General features: G+C 43.6%; 1 protein-coding gene across 26 annotated transcripts in view; it reads left to right on the top strand.

Annotated features, from left to right (window-relative positions):
* Window positions 1–19,869, top strand: part of ABLIM1 (actin binding LIM protein 1) — a 233,540-nt gene that overhangs the window by 38,250 nt on the left and 175,421 nt on the right. For 5 of the 26 annotated variants that reach the window (XM_075611976.1, XM_075611975.1, XM_075611974.1 and 2 more), the window contains exon 1: window positions 678–1,339. The exons of 2 other annotated variants lie outside the window; for them this stretch is intronic. In XM_075611976.1, coding sequence (XP_075468091.1) covers window positions 1,096–1,339 — 244 coding nt within the window. In that variant the 5' untranslated portion in view covers window positions 678–1,095. Of the gene's footprint in view, window positions 1–619; window positions 1,340–13,185; window positions 13,572–19,869 lie in introns of those variants that run through there. 19 more of the 26 variants (XR_012803555.1, XR_012803545.1, XR_012803548.1 and 16 more) reach the window with 14 other exon arrangements.

Here is a 19,869-nt window from a genome sequence, read left to right as displayed (position 1 = left end):
GTGTATTACTGCTGTGACGCGTTATGTACCTGGCTGGCGCTATAGAAATAAAGATATACATAACTACAAATACAACTAAGACGTAATATAAAAGTTTGAGGGGCCATTTTTGTTTATCTCTTCCAGTGGTTGAGCGAGGAATATTTGGGGCTCGCTTGGCAACTTTCAATTTCCGGACAATTTCACAGCGTATGTTATCAGCATGTAGTAAAGTAAATGCTTTTGTGGAAAAACAAGGTGGTAAAAACTAGTACAAGTGATTTTTTTTATCACGCATTTGCATGAGTTTATGCACATTTTGAGCTATTTTGAGATGTGTCCCCCAGTTAATCTATCTCTTTCCTTGCACTTCCTTCTCATATGTGACTCCTAGCCCAACATGGATTACTACAGTAGCACAGATGTGCTATGCCGACTGTGGGATTTATCAGCCCCTTTCTTGTAGGGTATCGTTTTTAAGATGTTGCAAGCTAATCCTCTTATTTTGCTCTACCTCAGACTTTTTCCTTGCCGGAGGAACTTAATCAGATGGGTTTTATTTCTCTCTCGCCATGACGGTAGATAGGCGCTCTCCCCCGCAATGATTAGTTGTTGATCAGGATGGGTTTGGGTGATGTGGATCAGCTGACCTGGCCTATGCTGGTAATCTCCTCCTGATAATCACAACAAATATATCTCGTCTTAATCTCCTTCAATGAGTAGGCAAGACAGAGCTAAAGAAGACACAGCCAGCCTCGGAAAATCGTTGGGCTACAAGAGGAACATTTTGACTCTTTTCAATTGTAAACGTATACTTCCTTTATTAGAACCTGTTAACAGGTCATTTATTTATATCCTGCAGTATATTATTATTTCCTTTATTTTTGTATATGATTGCAATTCAGAGATATGCTGATATTGGTTAGGATTTATATTCCCCCCCACCCCCACCTTAAATTAAATATGGCAGTCCTTTCTTATAGAAGTAAGGATTTTGCAGCCTGTGCAATTAAATACATATTTTATTTCTAAAGAAAGACGAAACAAATTATAGGAGTGCTCCGATTTCCAGTGTTTGCTCCAGAAACTCCTCTCCAAAAGACCTATTGCTTGAAGATGCCGTCCTTCCCGAGCCTGAATACTTTAGGGAGGCTGTGTGGCTCGGGCCGTAGCAAGGATGTGCTGCCCAGCAGAAATAAGCCCACTAACTCAGTGAAACGAATGTCCATCATAGAAGATGGGGAGATTGCGGAGGTTCTGTACCTCATCCCTAAGCAGACCATGCTCAAACAGATGCCGTATCTCAACCCAGATGACTACTACCTGTGTGAGGAGTTAACAAGCATACCCACTGGACTCGGTAAGTTGGTAGAGGGGCAGATTTAAGTTTAGACCAGGAGTGGCCAACTCCAGTCCTCAAGGGCCACAAACAGGTCAGGTTTTCAGGATATCATTGCTTCAGCACAGAACTGGAGTTGGCTACCTTTAGATTAGAGTGATCACCTAAAATGTTTTTTTTTTTTTTTTTACACAGCTCCTTGGGGGTCTCCTCTTTATTAAAGAGGAAGGCTAAACAAGTTCCTGATTTAAAACATTTACATGTCTGATACTAAAACATTTTTGTATGGTCTAAAAACTAGTTTTCATGATGGTATTCTCAAACCTGCTTTGTTAACTCTGCCCTGATGACTGCATCCTTGGAATTCCTGCAGCATCCATTCATTTGGTATATATTCTCTTTACAAGTCTCTATCAAAAGGAGTATGCATGGCATATTCTGTTATTTGTGTTGGTGTTTTTTCAGCACTCAATAGGTTAAAGCAGTGGTTCTCCAGTCTTCAAGACCCCCAAACAGGTCAGGTTTTCAGGAGATCCCTTCTTCAGCACAGATGGCGTAATCAGTCCCTGCTTCAGCACAGGAGGCTCAATCAGTGGCTCAGTCGAAGTCCTGTGCTTTAGCAGGGAAACCTGACCCCGGGGGGGGGGGGGGGGGGGGGTTACGACTGGAGTTGAGAACCCCTGGGTTAAGGAACAAATAATCCAACATTATGTAACACTGATGCTACAATGCTGATTCAGAATAAAGTAACAATAGGAATATTCAAAGAAAATCTCAATGTGAAATGTGTACTAAACGTAACAGACTGGGAGTTGCAAAAACTAGACTACCTACTACCAAATCCGGGCTCACTGGTCACACACTTTCTGGGCATTCACTTTTCAGCGAATCGGTTCATGAAGTATTTTAAACCTGTTTTACCACTGGGGCGTGTTATAAGTAAAGTGGCACACAGGAATATAATACATATAGCAGAAGAAGCAATAACTTTAGATCATTGAAGAATTAGCAGGGGTAACACAGGATGGGGTCAATAGTGCTAGGGCGGGGTTGGGTACAAGGGGAAAGGAGCCGTGCAGAGCTAATGTGATTGTACAAAGCTGGAATACCAAATAGTCGAGGCATTGTAATGAAGGTCAGGATTTAGGGTGCATTAGACTTAAAAGTACAAATGTCATAGCATTTTTAGCAGCTAATGTGTAATAATACCACGTGTGAGTATCACTGAAACAGACTCACACCTTGTTCATATTACCTGTACCATCTGCATTGCCCCAACCCGAGAGATACAGGCAGTTTATATGCCGGTCAAGAAAGCTTAATGGACACAATATGGCTGCCAGGGTCAGCATTGCCCCAGTGACCAATAGAAACCTGGGACATCAGCAGATGACGTCGCAACTTTTTAGTGGTGACTCACAAACCCATATTTTATTTTTGTGTCAAACAACTTTACAAAAAAGTACAAATAACTAGAGGGTCCCCGGAAGCCGGGGGTCCACTGCTGCTTTAAGGGAGCAATCCACGCGCTTTTTCATTATTATTATTTTTTACCATAGGTTTGAATCAGCGGGTCTCCGGAGCAGAACGCCATTCATTTCAGCTCCGGGGATCCCTTGGGTCCCGAGATACAGACCTCCAGAGGGTGCTGGTATCTCGGTAAAGTTTATAACTCCCGCGTCACGCAGGCCAATCAGAAGCAGGACCTGAAATGAATTAGGGTTCCGCTCCGGAGACCCCGCTTCAATGCTGTATAAAAAAACAATTTAAAAAAGTCCATTTGGACCAGTGGCGGATTAAAAATCCGTCACCCATAGGCACTTACCTTGGTGTCACCCCGACCGCCTCCTCCTTTGTGCAGCCCTCCTCCTTCAGCGTTGCGACATCAGACAGCACCTTGCCATGGCAATACGGCACCATGGGACGTTGTAGCGTTGTTTAACGCAGCTGCGCTGAAGGAGGAGGAGAAGGTAAGAGCTTTACAGCGGCCCCGCGCTCTCCCCCGGCAATCACTGGGGAAGAGAGTCCAATGGGAAATCCGCCACTGGCTTGGGCTGCCATCCATCATGTAGTATCCTGTTCATGAACATCTACATCAAAAGCTTCTTGATCCAGTTTGTTACATTTGTCTCCGATTCCTCAGGCAGAGTAGGTGACGGTCTCTCTGCGCACGCGCATGCTGGTTCAGTGGGACCCGACTTGCACCCTCTCGACCCACCTTAAGACACACTTGCTTAAAGAAGCATATGAGTAGCACCGTAGATATTACGAGACACATGATACATAAAGCTTGGCCCCCTGCAGACGCACTTACCAAAATTCCCTCCTCCTGTCTCTGTTCCTCCTACATACCAATTAGATTGTAAGCTCCTCGGAGCAGGGATTCCTCTTCCTAAATGTTTCGTTTATGTCTGAAGCATTTATTCCCATGACCTGTTATTTATATTATTTGTTATTTATACGATTACCACGTGTATTACTGCTGTGAAGCGCAATGTACATTAATGGCGCTATATAAATAAAGACATACAATACAGTACAGTGGAGAGGTGGGAAATAAAGAAATTTGACTACAACAATAAATCTTCCGCAACTCAATCTAATGCGTCTTAAATGACCACTCCCCGTATCACCAGCTGAAGTAAAATCAGGAAAACCCTCGAGAAATTGACATTGAGCCCAACATACAACTCACTCAGCAGAGCTCTCTTGAAGCTCTGTTACAGTTTAATGCACCTGTGCCAGCGTAACTTACCATTGACTTGAAAAGGTAGCCAATGCTTGTTTGGGTGCGTTAACCCTTAAAAGGAGATGGATGAATGATGTCGCTTTAAAGCAAAAAAACACCCTGCCTAATGTCCGGAATAGACTAAGGTCCGAGGTGGGGTGCCACACCCTAAACCTGCATTAACTGGTATGGACTTGAATGGTAGTTCTTGCTGGATTGGGTGTGATACCCCGCATCATCCCGTAGTTAATCCCGATATTTGTTACTTGTTGTTATGCTGAGAAGAGAAGATATTAGTCACATTAATTTCAATGGACCGGAACCGTTCTCCAGTACTGGGAAGAGAATTCATATATTGGATAGGGGGTCGGAAGGTTTATGTATTAAGGTAGTTGTACAAGGTAGCATCAGGTCTGGATCTCTGTGTATTCTCTAAAAAAAAAAAAAAACTTATTGTAGACCTATTCCTTGTACAGTATGTATTAAATTCCTGCAGTAGCCATCACTTGGATGTGTTGCAGAAGCGTGCGTCTGTCAGGCAATCATTTAACCGTGTAACTCATTGCTGGTTATAATAATGTTTAACAGATTGATGAGAACTAGGGTACAACACACCTGCAGGAGGAATTTGTGAGGTCATGAAAAAAAATCTATGTAAATACAGCTACACTATTTCCAACATTACTTACAGTCATTAGGAATCTTACTTCTCATGGGGCCCTCACTGTGGCTATGTTGTGAAGACGTCTGACTAGGGACCTCTGTTCCAGTTGACTGTAAAAAATCAGGACGGTTGATCAGAATTGACTGGGTTTATAGCTAATAGAACAAAGGTTTAATCAAAATCTCAAGATGACAGGGGGTATTAATGAACACTACAATAGTGTCAACTGGGGTATTACTGCATGGAAACTCCCACTCACTTGAAACTTGTTCTTAAAATCAGTTTAATGATGAAACCCCAAAGACAGGTTGGACGAACTCCCTAATGCAGGTAGGGGTGGCTAACTTCGGTCCTCAGAGGGCCACCAACAGGTCAGGTTTTCAGGATATCCCTGCTTTAGCACAGGTGGCTCAATCAGTGGCTAAGTCAAAGACTAAGCCACCTGTGCTGAAGCAGGGATATCCTGAAAAGCTGACCTGTTGGTGTCCCTTGAGGATAGGAGTTCGCCACCCGTGCCCGGGTGGTCTACTGAAAAAAAGTGTCCTAACCTGCAATACAGTTTCCCGTGTGCAACACAGCCACTGTGACCACACGAAGTGTGACCACACAAACGATATAGAGCATCCTTCGCATTTTACATGGGTTCCCTGTTCCAATCTCTCAAACATCATACAAGAAGGTTTTTTCGCAGGGCGAAACACAGCGTGACTAAGGCAATAAATACGTTCAAGAACTTAGATACCATGAAGTAACCACATCCTGAGGGAGAGAGAAACCACATGCATTAGGGGGGACTTATTGCTTTACGTTAACAGGTGACATTAGGGGTTTAGAAGAGGCTTTCCAGACTCTTTCAGATTTTGCCTTTAAGTCTCTTTTGTGCTAGAGTGGCCTGCAATGCAGGGCTTAATATTCCTAGTAACTGCCGTGGAAGTAGATTTATTATAATCTGCATCACTGACCCTAGGTTTAATTGAGCTGATTTCATTTCTGGGAAGCGGTCCCATCAGCTATAAAGTCCTTATTGGTCATATATTCCCTGCAATGTATCAATCGAGATCTTCCTGTTCGGAGTACTGGGTGGGAGGAACAGGAATGAAAATACATCAACCTGTAAAATGGATACTTCTATCTGTATTATTAATTGAGATTATATATATATATATATATATATATATATATATATATATATATACACACATAAATATATATATATATATATATATATATGCACATCACACGGACACGGACACGGACATGGAAAAGAAAACAAACAGGCGCACACCTAGTGTATTTGAATGAGTTCATGTTCCTTAAAATACATATTTTTATACGTTAATACACGAGGTGTGCGCCTGTTTGTTTTCTTTTCTCTGCAGATATTTGTCAGGGATTGGTGATCCATTATTCGGGCTGCAGACGCCTCGGTGGATTACATTTTGGAACTGGACTGTACTCCTCGATTGGTCTTTTAAAGATACATTTTTTTTAATTCAACACTTGTTCTAATGTTTTATTTTTTTATGTTTATTTGTATTAAATATGAGTTGTAATTTTTAGATGATTTAATATATGCATTATAGGGACTAGAAGTTATATTCACACATGTTCTCTTGTATTTAACCCTTTATTGCCCTGATAGGTATATAATCAATTAGCCTATATTTGTCTCTGCAAGCATCGTGCCGCTCCACGCGCATGCGCGCTGTATGAACGGGGGGGACTGAGTTTTATTGTTTTGTTCGCGCGTGAGCAAGTGAGCGCACTCTCACCCTGGACAAGGCTGCGGCCAGGCAGGGAGCGTGCGCACTGGCACTCGAGCGCTGTGACATCATGCGCTCTGCTTGGCTGTGCGTTTCCTGGCCAGCTAGCTGTGCGCGTGTTGAAGGGCGCGGTCATGACGTCACGGATCTGTGAACCGGTCACGTGACATGCCAGCGAGCAGCAGAAACAAATTTATTCTCTGCAAGCAGCAGAGCGCTGTGTGCTCACGGGCGCACGCAGGCACGCTCACGCTGGCCACACACATTTTAGCAATGTGTTTCATCGCAGCAAGAGCACGCCCGCTCAGCATCACCCTGGCCGCAGCCTGTCTTTTTGCCTGTCCATCCGCCGTCCATTTAGCTCCGCCCCCAGCTCTCAGCTCCTGCTGCAGACTGCGGCCGGCCTGCTGTCCTTCCCCCGTCCCTTTAGTTCCGCCCCCAGCTCGCCACTCATCCTGCAGACTGCGGCCGGCCTGCTGTCCTTCCCCCGTCCCTTTAGCTCCGCCCCCAGCTCGCCACTCATCCTGCAGACTGCGGTCGGCCTGCTGTCCTTCCCCCGTCCCTTTAGCTCCGCCCCCAGCTCGCCACTCATCCTGCAGACTGCGATCGGCCTGCTGTCCTTCCCTCGTCCCTTTAGCTCCGCCCCCAGCTCGCCACTCATCCTGCAGACTGCGGCCGGCCTGCTGTCCTTCCCCCGTCCCTTTAGCTCCGCCCCCAGCTCGCCACTCATCCTGCAGACTGCGATCGGCCTGCTGTCCTTCCCTCGTCCCTTTAGCTCCGCCCCCAGCTCGCCACTCATCCTGCAGACTGCGGCCGGCCTGCTGTCCTTCCCTCGTCCCTTTAGTTCCGCCCCCAGCTCGCCACTCATCCTGCAGACTGCGGCCGGCCTGCTGTCCTTCCCTCGTCCCTTTAGTTCCGCCCCCAGCTCACCACTCATCCTGCAGACTGCGATCGGCCTGCTATGCTATCGGCTTTGCGAACAAAACCAAATGTTGTGCCGGCCGCAGTTACTGCAATGCAGCGGCCCGCATTCCTGCAAAGAGGACCGGTAATTGCCCTCCTAACCCCCTGGCCAGCCCACCCCTGCTTTCCAGGGTCCTTCATCGAATCCTACCCCTACCCTGAGAGGTTAGAAAGCTTGTAACAGATCAACTACTTATTGGTCCAATAAAAGTATCATACCCCCTACTCCCTCTCCTCCTTTGTTACTACTTGTATATATTTATAGAATGCTGCAGATTTGGCTACTATATTCTGGTTTGTATAAGACGGAGTTATGGAAGTGGGAGGCTCTAAATATAGAATACTCAATGGCCCTTTTCCCTTAATCGTACTGTAATAATGGGCCATTGCCTGCTGTCAGTTACACGCTTTGGCAGTTTCCTGTGTGCTTTACTATAGCAATTGCTACAAATAAGTATTTATGAATGAAGGTCAGAGCAGCCTTCCCATGGCATATTGTGAATGGAAGGTTGTATCCTAGTGACTTGCAGCTGTGTGTGATATACCCTCCAGCACCCAACACATGCGGCTAACCCCACTATTATTAGACAATCGTGCCACAACTGCTGCCTCCAGGAGAGCTAACAATAGCAACAAAGGCTTGCAGTGTTTGCTCAGTACCAGCCTTTGAAGACATGCCATTTTAAGCTCTTAGCAGGCCCCTATGGCCACAGAGGGGTTAACCCATGGGCTCTGAACTCCAGTCCTCGAGCCCCCCAACAGGTCATGTTTTCAGAATATCCCTGCTTCAGAACAGGTGGCTTAATCAGTAGCTCTGTCTTTGACTGAGCCAGTGATTGAGCCACCTGTGCTGAAGCAGGCTCTTTGACTGAACCACTGATTGAGCCACCTGTGCTAAAACAGGGATATCCTTAAAACCTAACCTGCTTGGGGGGGTTGGGGTGTCTTGAGGACTGGAGTTGAACACCCCTGGGTTAACCCCTTTGAAAATGCAAACCTAACAGATCCTGCAGGTAAGCCATCTGGTAACCCTCGTATGTGCACCCAATACACTTGGAGCAATGAGCAGTCATGGCTGGCTGGCTGGCTAACTTTGTAAAACGAGCACTTTTTCACTCTGATTTCATCAGCAGGCGCTGCAGCGGCTCTCATACTTAATATACTCACGATGTAGCACACTAGATGTATAATCAATAAAAAGTTCTTACTTACATTATTTGATGTCAACGTTTCGGTATTCTTTTTACACCTAGTCCTGATGAAGGTGTGAGAAGAACACCGAAACGTTGGCCTGGAATACAGGAAAAACTTTTTACTGATATACTGTAGTCTGCTGTGCTACATTATATGTGTATGTTCCAAGAAGTAGAGCCACTACTTGGCTTATTTACTCCCTTGTATTCATTGGTCATTCACAAAATGCATACACACCATGTTAAACCAGATGTCATACACACCATGTTAAACCAGATGTCATACACACCATGTTAAACCAGATGTCATACAGTACACACCATGTTAAACCAGTCTTTAGTTTTGCCCACTTTCTACAATAGAGGCAACGTTTATTCTAACATGTGCCGTAAACTAGCCGGGTTACATTCTGGGTATGTGCTGGGTATGTGCTGGGTATGTTCTGGGCTAGTTTGAGGCATTTCTGCATTGACTAACGACCCATAGGATTAACACAGCAGGGATCCCTGGCAGTCCAATTCAGTTTGAATGGGACTGCCAGGGACCCCCGCTGTTAATCTGATAGGCCATTAATCAATGCAGAAATGCTGGGGCTAGTTTAAGGAAAGTTTAAGGCATGTATTCAGAATGTACCTGGGTGTTTCCTGGGTTTTTTGGGGAATTGCCACTGGTTTTTGTTAGAATAAGAGTTGCCTCTACTGTATGTGTAGATTCGTATCACATATTTTTAACTTTTTCATCCTGATAACATATTTATTTGTGAAATTCTCCAGTAGTTTTCTGATAGAAAAATATTGGAGTACAATAAGTTTTTCAGCCCAATCTCAACTCAATCACTGTCAAGAACACCTGATTGCTAGAAGTATTTAGTCATAGCCAGTGTTGCTTTATAGTTCAGCATGTTGCTTTTTCAGTCGAGATGAAGCAAAAAGAGTAGCTTGCCAAAATAGTGGTCAAGTGGTTAGTATTTATTCATCCAACGTTCCGCTCTCAAGGTTAGAAAGGTCTGCTGTGTTGGACAGAAAATATTGGCTAAATAAATACTAACCATTCGACCACTATTTTGGAGTGCTACTCTTTTCGTTTCCTTTCTATGGGATTTCACCATTATTGAGTTTCAGCACCCACAAGTATCTGTAATTTTTAAGTGCATGTATACGTCTATATATTTTTGAGTGGAGAGTCATGGGCATGAAGAAGAAAGTAAGGGTCAAAGAGGAGAAGAGAAATCATCAGTCTTCAAAAAAAACCTTATGTTAATGAGCGAAGAAGGTTGGGTCGCTGTGTTGGTCCTTTCTTCCATGTAGTAACAAAGGTGGGAGAGAGAGTAGGGGGTATGATGCCTTTTATTGGACCAGCAAGTATTTGATATGTTACAAGCTTATATTACTAAGAACATAAAGTGTACCTGAGGATGCACAGGAAGAATCTAGTGTATCTTTTTTGCTTACCAGACATGGACATCTTTAAAAATGCAGCTCAGGGACTCTTTAAATCTGCTGAATTAATAATATCTGTTTATTGTTATGTAGCAATGCCAGCATTAAATGCATTATCCCCCTCAGTATATATTCGAAATGATGTTGTAATTTGACCATTTTTAAAACAGGAAGCACAGTCTCAAACAAATGTCTCTCACTGCAGAGACCAGCATCTTCATTCATTTAAGCTTTGGCTGCAGACAGTGTGCACACGCGACAAAGCTCAAGTAGACGCCTGAGCCTTCTGTGTCCTTCGTTGACGCGCGCGTCGGAGAGGCGTGGCCGTGACGTCACCAGGCTGGTTCGCCCTCATTGGTTCAAACGGCTCACGTGACGCGGCCCTTGCGCGAAAAATCAAATGGATTTGTCTCCTCCAAACCCTGCCGCGCCGTCACCTCGTGCGCAGTATGCTTGGACTGGTGCACTTAATGAATTTGTTCGTGCCTTGGTTCGTGCACTTTGTCCTCAGCCTTACTCTTCCTCCTGGTTGAGATTTATAAAATGTGTTACCAGGAAGTAGTACATTGAGAGTTACCTCTCGTTTTCACGTATGTCCTGGGCACATTTATGATAACACATGGTTACATTAAATGAACAGGGTTATACATTGTATTTAAAGACATTTTCATGAACAGAGATGAAAATTAACCCTTCGTGTGTTGCTGACACCATTCTTATCAATAGGGGTTAAGAAAGCAGCCTACAAACGTTGTACATTATGAGGCAATACCTTACTTGCATGACTGAATGCTTTGTTTCTGTTTCACATGTAGCCCCAGGCTGTAATTCTATTATGTTTAACAACAAAAGCCTTATGGGGATCACATGACTGAAGTCCCATTTTGACAGTTCTTTGCAGCAGTCTGTTTCACTGACCTCCACTGCAGTGAACTAAATAACTCACATGTTCTTTCATAAACATGGAGAAATCCTGTGTTAAAGCTGCAGTCCCTCTACAACAGGTCAGGTTTTCAGGATAGCCCTGCTGCAGCACAGGTGGCTCAGGTTGACTGAGCCACTGATTGAGCCACCTGTGCTGAAGCAGGGATTACCGTAAAAACTGACCTGTTTGTGCCCCTTGAGAACTGGAGTTGGCCCACCATGCTATACAGGTCCCCCGCCCCCACCGTGAAAATCAGATTTGTCCTGTAACTATGCAGGAAATAATGTTTATGCAAATAAATGAATAGCACTCTGCATCAATATGCATTGTGTTGTACGTTCTGCTTCACGGACAATCAGCTGATAAATTCTATGCTTTTGTGACTAAACATGTTTCCTAAGGTCCTCAATATGATATGAAGCCAATTTAACCTTGCCTGGGAAGCTTCAAGCCCAATTCATGTAAACAAACTTTAAAGCTTCCCTGACAGAAAGAAAACGACTTCACAGCATATTGAATTAGGACCTCAGGCAGTGACACTTGCACTGTGAAATAACAGGTATCAATAACTACCTGGCACTCCTGCTGATGGGCAATCCTTCCTAGGATCAAAGTGACCTAATGACATATATAAGGGCTGTCATCAGTCATTGATACCCTTTCTACCCAAATCTGACACCTATAAGTATTTAACATAATTTTTTTGAAGTGAGATTTGGGTAGGGTTTGGTGTTCTCTGGCAGCTTCCTTCTGTGTGATGTCACTGTGTGATCAGCAAGCGCTTATACAGCCAGAGTCCCCCCATCCAACCTCTCCTTATCTTTCTTGGTTCTCCGATGAGGACAGCGTCGGATAAGGGTAAAGAAAATACTTGACTGACAAACACATCCCTATTCGGAAGCCCTAAGAAATTCAACTGGCCGACTGTAGGATTGCACCTTTAAAGCTGCAGACCAAGCAGTATCCTACATGTGTTTTTTTTTGTTTTTTTTTAAATCATTTCTGTACTATGAGAAAATACTCGTAGCATTTAAAAAAAAAAAAAAAAAAACAACTCTGACATTTTAATGTATTATAATGTAACAAGCATTTTTTGTTTCTATAGTAACCATTTACAAAGTCACACCCCCTTCCTCTTCAGAAACAGGCTCTGGCACACCCGTTTTTGAGCCCTGCCCTCTCTCTAGCAGTGCACCAATTGTATCTAGAGACTGCCTGGCCACATGATGTTCCCCACATAATTTTGCATCTTTGGTCCTCTTTTGCTGCACTGACAGCCATTTAGTGAACCTCAGAGCCGAATCTTCGCCGATTATCGACAACTTAGCTATCATTGTGTGGATTGTATTGATGCACATATTAAAGGGGAAAAAACAAAACAAAACAAAAAAATGACTGCTTGGACTGCTGCTTTAAGGCAGTTAAAGAATTAAGGATACTCCATTAGGGTTAATTCAATATAGCCCGGTGTGCCCCATAGCCCTGCAAATCGATAAAAAATTGCCATTTACCTACATTGGTGACTACATATTAGGAGCTTGAAGGGGTAAAAGGGCATGAGGAGGGGCCAAGTTGAACTAATGTCAGTGATGTGTTTCTTGGGTGGTTGAAAACTAGGTTCATAATTAACAGTAATATAATCAGGTTTATTCACACCTACAAGTCAAATAAACAACTAAAAAGATACGTGGCAGAGAGAGATAAAGCAAATAATTGGTTAGTAAAATCTGGGTTCAAATACTGTTCACAAGTATTGCCAGGAATTTTTTTTAAAAATAATTATTGTTTAAATTATTTTGATGTGTCGGCCGTTAAGTTTGATTACGTTCCTCACTTTAAAGAGGGTTGGGGTTCATTGCAATGCATCTGATCTCAGACGCGCTATTAGAGAGGGTTGGGGTTCCTCCGAATTTCACAATATAATTGTAGGGTTCCTAAACTAAAAAAAGATTAGAAACCATTGCCTTAGCGAATGGGAATGGTGCATTTGTAGTGCTCTGTTCTGCTCTATAGTGTACCATGTTAATTTTGAAACATATGCTACTACGGTAACACTGCCATTGGGCTATATGTTCTTGTGGAGTTTGCCCCTTGTAAATCAGACTGGTTCAGATCACAGGCGGGGAAGGAATGTAGAATGTGAGGTGGTGGCTGCATGACAGCAGATAGGCATACAGGAATCCTGCATGTGTTACATAGCGGCAGCTGCTAGCACCAGCACAGAGAGCAGAGTCCACTAGCAAGCCAGAGCTGTCATTCCCAGCAGCAGGACACTGCGGTGGAAACTGCCTGCGCCTCTCCTGTTCATCCCTATTTCATTGCTTTCTTGTGCTTCTCTCCATCTATATCTGCTGGATTGAGTCGTGCCGTGTGGTAGACAGGGCGTGTGAGCTCATCTGTGCGGGTTTCAGAGCTGCGCCAGGGGAGTTCCGCTTGTCATGGTGAAGGAAGAAGCAGGTAATTAGCAGGATGGATTCTGTTTTGGATGGATTTGAAGCAATCAATTTTCAGGTTCCAAATGTTGCACCGTGTCTGCAAACTAACATTCAGGGCTACAGGAAGCGAGGAGGTTCATTGGTACGTAGAGTGGTGCTGAGCAGACATTTAACCCTGTCTGTGCTAAGGATGTTAATTATAATCTAGCCTCTGTTCCTAACCTTCTGAGTGTACGTGGTCAGTAACCCATTACAAGGCTACTATGGAATTAACGTTGCTACCATGATTGGAGGCTCTGCAGGGGCAAATACAGGGTGCCTTATTGCCTGAAAGTAATGACAAGGGGAGTCCTACTATTTACTGTATGTGGAAATAACAAAAAAAGTTGAGGAAAGACTAATGTATTGATGAGGCTCTGACGCTGGTCTTTATGCCGATAAATGGTGCAAATACATGTTTTACATCAGATCAAGTAGCCTGTGTCAACCTTTTTGTGTCAATATCTTTTGGGAGTGGTTGTATGTAGCATAGGAAGAGTTTAACCCATTTGCTGCCAGAAAACACACTGCAATGCATCGTAGGCTCCTCTGATGGCGGAATGGGTTAGTTATGACATATTACGAAAATATTTGTTTTTGTTTTATCAATTACTGCACATTTAGATTTTTTTTTTTACATCCGCTAAACACCCAGATGTGAGTATGTATGTGCATCAAACGTATCAATCCGTGGCTGGCTGGCCGGCCTCACGCCCTTATTATTTGCAAAGCAGGGCTTTTCTGGGCACCCTGGCTGCTAATGAGTTAACATATGCATTCTGCTTTCTAAAAAGATCATTTTAACAGTAGAACATTTGCATTTTTGAATTGTACATAAACACACACACACACACAGTCAATTTTGTTAGACCTGCTTCTTTACATGTAGTAAGCATGAATTCCTCAGGTGCTCTAACCCAGGGGGACTGTAAACGAACAAACAATGCAGCTCTCCTCTGCCCTTACACCCAGGCAGGAATGGGCACAATTACTTTAGGTGGCTGATCTTAGCTGAGAATTGGGCAGAGGCCCATATTCACTAAATGGTGCTACGCTTTAGCATGCCCTATCTCCCATTCAAATGAATAGGCGGGAAGACATGCTAAAACTTAGCACCCCTTTGTGAAAATGGGCCAGAGACTCTACAGTGCCTGCTGCATGCTTGACGTCCAGTGGGAGGGTCATATTTGTAGTTACCAAGTGTTGGGGTACAGTTTCATTTATCAAAGTCAGAGAGGAACTGAAGTAACTTACACCAATTATTCATCGCGTTAGTTATAAAAAAGAAACTCACGTTTTATACTTGCTATTATTATTTACATATAAAGTAAAAGTACATAAAGGTACCTATTTTTCTTAGTGCTGACAAGCATAAATATGTTAATTCCTCTTACATAGAGAACTTGCAAAGTCTCACTGGTTTAAAACTGGTACAAAAAGTTCCACAAATTGGATGCAACTTGTGTGATTGGCCGATCGAGTCCCTTCCTGTCGCGGGTTCTAACTGAATGGCGCCCTCACCCCTGCACTCCACAGGATAGACCCCGAACTACTACTCCTGCGTAACAACCTGGGGCCTAGTTAAAGACCATTAGTCCTGGGAACTGGGAGAGCTGTCGGCAGCCCTGGACCCCTCAAAGATATGCACATTTGTAACTCATATGGTGTTGGCAGTGAATACCATGTTTTACATAGGCTGTAAAGCTTGCAATCACATTCATTTAAATGGAACTCAAATGTTCCCCAACAGGGGTAATATAAGCTGAAAGCATATTAATTAGGGGCTCTCTAATTTACAGGACAATACATGTCCTGCTCCTCACTTCAGTTGGTTTTGCCTGGGCCACTGTGGATAAAATAACTTTCCCAAGTTCACAAGGAACAGGCTTCTCCCACTTCAAAGATATGCGTCTTTTATTACCAGTAGGCAGCTTTTTTTGTATCAGTGCTACTTCCTCTTGTAATAACAATGACATCAAACATGAAAACAAGTAAACCTTAATAAAAAGACACAACGTAAAAGTGTCACTTCCCCTTCTTCGCTTGCAATGCAAATCAGACCACCATGGGAGGGTCTTAATCTCGGTCACCTCTGGGTTTTTGCTACATGACTCCCAATGCAGAAGTTGAGCGCTGTAACCTTGGGATGCATATTGACTGCATCAGGGCAGCTATTGGACAATCTTGTCCATCGTCTTCCAGATGTTGTGTTCATGGCCGTTACCAGTAGCAGATCTTATTTGGGCTGAAGGGCAGTGTGACGGGTGATGGATTTATGAATCAGTGTGTGCAATAGATAAAATTCCAGCTGGGTTATTGGCACGGAGTAAAATTGGGCTGTGCGCCGAACTTACAGCCTGTGACACAGGGAACCTTTGCCCTTTATGTAAATTCAAAAATATGAACCCAGTGCAACCCATAGCACTTTCATTACTGTGTGATCAGCGGTTCCAAAATTCAGCATTGATGAGCTTTACCGGAGTCCCATGTGGTTGTGATAGTATTAGGGCACTTCTGTAGGGATCTTTTGACTAATGGTTTGCCTTCTCATATTTCACAAACCAACTTGGCATGACCAGGAATGAGACTCTTTGCCCATTTCCCTCTGGCTCTGAAAAGGTTAAAGATCTAGTTCCCTGTTTCATCCTCTTCATATATTTCTTTGTGAATTCCTTCTGTAGCCAGATACTGTTGTAGACATGTTAGAATGTATGGAACAAAATATTTAAAACCAAGAAGTGGCTCAGTGAGTAACGACACTGACTGACACTGAGATTGTTGCAGGGGAGCCTGGTTCAATTCCCAGTGTTGGCTCCTTGTGACCTTGGGCAAGTCACTTTCTTGTGCCGCAAGCACCAAAAAAACCCCATAGATTGTAAGCTCCACGGAACAGGTACCTGTGCCTGCAAAATGTCTCTGTAAAGCACTGCTTACAACTAGCAGCGCTATACAAGAACATGCTATTATTATATCTCTATGATGCCTTTCTAATACATGATTCTTTTAATAGACAATTAATTAATAAACATATGAATCCATAGGTGCTATGAGATTGAAGAAATATGTTGCTGCAGCTTTGAAATGCTTGCTACATTGTTTCTTCCACTATAGTAGGTTGTACCCCTATAGCCAGCAGGTCTGTATTAAGAATTGGCAGGTCCTCGAAAACCAAGGGGATATTTCGGACTCTCCGGGTCCTGGTAGTACTTATAGTTCAGATTAAACTGAACCGCTAATCTGGATACTCCATACACGTGCCAACTCTTATAATATCTTTATAATTCATTCCAGTTCGGTTAACACACTGATAGGTTACCTGTGTTGGGTCAATTTCTACTCTACTTGTACAGGATACCAGTGAAGCAGTTCTAGTTGAGTAACACTGATAGATTACCGGTGTTGGGTTGGCATACAGATATACCACTCTAAGGGCTTTTTAATATATAGGCCCAAGTTGACAATACTCCCCTATAGTCTGGTATATAGTCCTAATGGCTGAAAATCCCCCCTCCCCTTTATAGTCAATAGGACTATGTTGAATTACCCCCTAAGTCTCTCTTAGAATCCAGTGAATCAGTTCTAGTTGGGAAACATTGTTGAGTAAATACTAGGTTGGCATACATATACCACCATCTGACTCCGTTCCAGTTATGTGAACATTGTTAGTTGGTGTGTGTGTGTGTATAGATTAGCATAGAGATATCTTTTTAAATTATTAAAAGTTTTTCAGTTAGATGAATTTTAGTTTCCGAATAGTTTTAATGGTTGTATGCTTCTTTAAGCATTTTTTTTAATTTGATGTCATTTTAGCCTATTCCTGCTTATTTATAATTTTCTTGCACAATTTTGTAAAAAAACAAAAACTAATACACCAGTGAAAGTAGAAACAGAAGATCAGTTCCTGCTCTACATTTTTTGTATCGGAGAGACGCAACAAGGGGTAACGGATCACCCTATCCTGGGTACATCAGGCGGATGACGAGGAGAAGGGAACGGTGATTGAATGTGAGTAATAGAGTTACTCCATACCGCACATTCACACGGAGACACGGGCCTATACATTGCAGCTGCAGTTGGCTTGCGGTGGAGAATATATCTCTCCTCATCAGCGTAACAGGTCTGGTTTTCACGGATTTACCCTATCTCCACTCTTCCATTACTTCTTATCACAGCATTGTTTACCCTACACTTAACCCAGTCAGTGCCCCGCTTTTATTGTTCATGATCATTGGCTTCATATAGCCATAGTTTTTGTCTTTGACCTTATTGTCGTTTTTTTTCTATTCTATTCCACACCAGTGAAAGTGTCCACTCTAAGTGTGTGTGTGTGAGTGTGTGTGTGAGAGGGTACAGAAATGTTCCACGTGCGCTAGCCTCTTCACAATAAAGTGGGTCAAAAATATAAATTGATCCATGCAGTTCCCCTTTGCTGCCTTTATTTCTGCGAGTGCTCCGTTCACTCGCCAGGGGAGACCCAGAACGGACCTCCAAGAACAAGAAAGCAAACAGACAAGGTGCACCAGGGGTAAATGTATAGACCAGCAAACGTAAACGTACATAACATCCAGACTTACAATTATAAGCAATAGATGGAGCACCGCACATGAATACCGCAATAGATGGGAGGAATGTCCTCTGAAGCTGGGGCACCAGGCTGTCGGACCAACCGGTAATCAGGTTTGCCACCACTCTGGGTTTGACCGGAGACTATGGGTTTTGGGCACTTGGCTACGGGTTAAGCCTATTAATCTCTGGGTGGCGGCGGGGTGCGGCAGTGACTGGCATCCTCCTGCAGCTCCAATTAACATGGCTGCCGCCACGAGAACAGGATGCTACATGGCGTCACGTTGCCATTGCAACTGGATGCAGTGCAATGTCATGATGTCACATAGCATTCCATTGTCATGGCAACGCAGCGTCATTTGTTGCTGCGCAGCCATGTTCATAGGAGTTGTAGTGGAGATGCAGGAGGATGCCGTGAGATGCCACCGCACCGCACCACACCGCCGCAGATAAGAGACAATTTTTTAAAATTTTACTCTGGGTTGGCTTTCAGTAGAAGGTGGTAACCCTGCTGGTAATGCAGGAAACTCCAGGGGCATCCAGCAGTGCAAGCGCCTGAACCGACTTGAGTGACGCACTTCGACGCGCATCACACGTGACTGAGCTTCATCAGGGGGTTCTTATACTATGTATGAGGGCACAGAGTGTAATTGTGCCAATAATTAATTACATTTAAATCTTAATATATGGAACAAAAATAATAAATCATTTTTTCAGGTCCTAATAACATTTTTAATGATTTTAATCATCCTTTGGTTGCTACAGCAACCATTTAGAAAGTCACAGCCACTTCCTCATTTGATACAGGGTCTGACGCACACCTTTGTGAGCTCTGCTCTTTGGCAACAAAGTAACACAAACATCTGTTGGTGTGTTCCAAACAGCAGACTGTCTATTACTCTGAAAGCTGTGACAGTTACACTGTTACAGTTTACAATATGTTACACGTAGTAATATAATATTACTTATCAGCTGCAGCATTTCACAGCCTGTAGCACAAAGTTAAAATGCGGCCATTTCGTTAGGCACACAAACAGGATTTTGCCAGATTAATCACAGCAGCACCAAACGATTGCCAGCGTAGGTAATAATGTAGAATTATACATCGTCACATGCTTTACATATAAAAATAAGAAGAAAAAAAAAGGAGAAAGTAATATTGCTGCTTTAAGAATATCCCTGCTTCAGCAAAGGTGGCTCAGTCATATGAGGGGAGAGGGGCGTTATCCTGCATGAGCCCACACAGTTAACTGAAAGTAGTAGTCCCTAATTGGAGGGGGGCTACATAAGTATAGAGCTGTATAGAATTGTACGTTTAAACAGCAATCCTGTATTTTCTTACTATTTTTTCACCTGATTCAAATTGGGTGTCCCTAAACCACGCTAGCTGGTTTTCCAGCTTTTCTTTATTTATAAAATGTTTTACCGGGAACTAAAGTATGTCGTGGGCACAGAGTCATAAAGACATAGCATGCACAGTTAGGCTAAGTTCTCGCTAGCACTCAGCGGGCGGCACTTGTGGCAGTTACTTACATATATCTATATAAGTCCCTGCTCATGAGGTATGAGCGGCGCTCGTGCCCGGGCACATGCGCTCACCCGCGATCGGAGCTTAGATAAACAAAAAAGTATACTTACCCGAGCGCTCAACTACCCTTAATGCCCCCCCCCGCGTGCGTACAAGCAGGACACCCGGCGCTCATGCTTGGAGCGCTCTTCAAGCATGAGCGCGCTCAGCGCCAGCGGGGACTCAGCCTTATAGATAATATATGTTATAGGCGTATGTAACAGTTACAGACCAGATTAAAATGTGAGACCGCTTTAGTTTTGAAAGAACT

Source organism: Ascaphus truei, chromosome 8 (genome assembly GCF_040206685.1).
Source record: "Ascaphus truei isolate aAscTru1 chromosome 8, aAscTru1.hap1, whole genome shotgun sequence".
Taxonomy (NCBI): Eukaryota; Metazoa; Chordata; class Amphibia; order Anura; family Ascaphidae; genus Ascaphus; species Ascaphus truei.
This window is presented reverse-complemented; position numbering and strand designations above follow the sequence as displayed.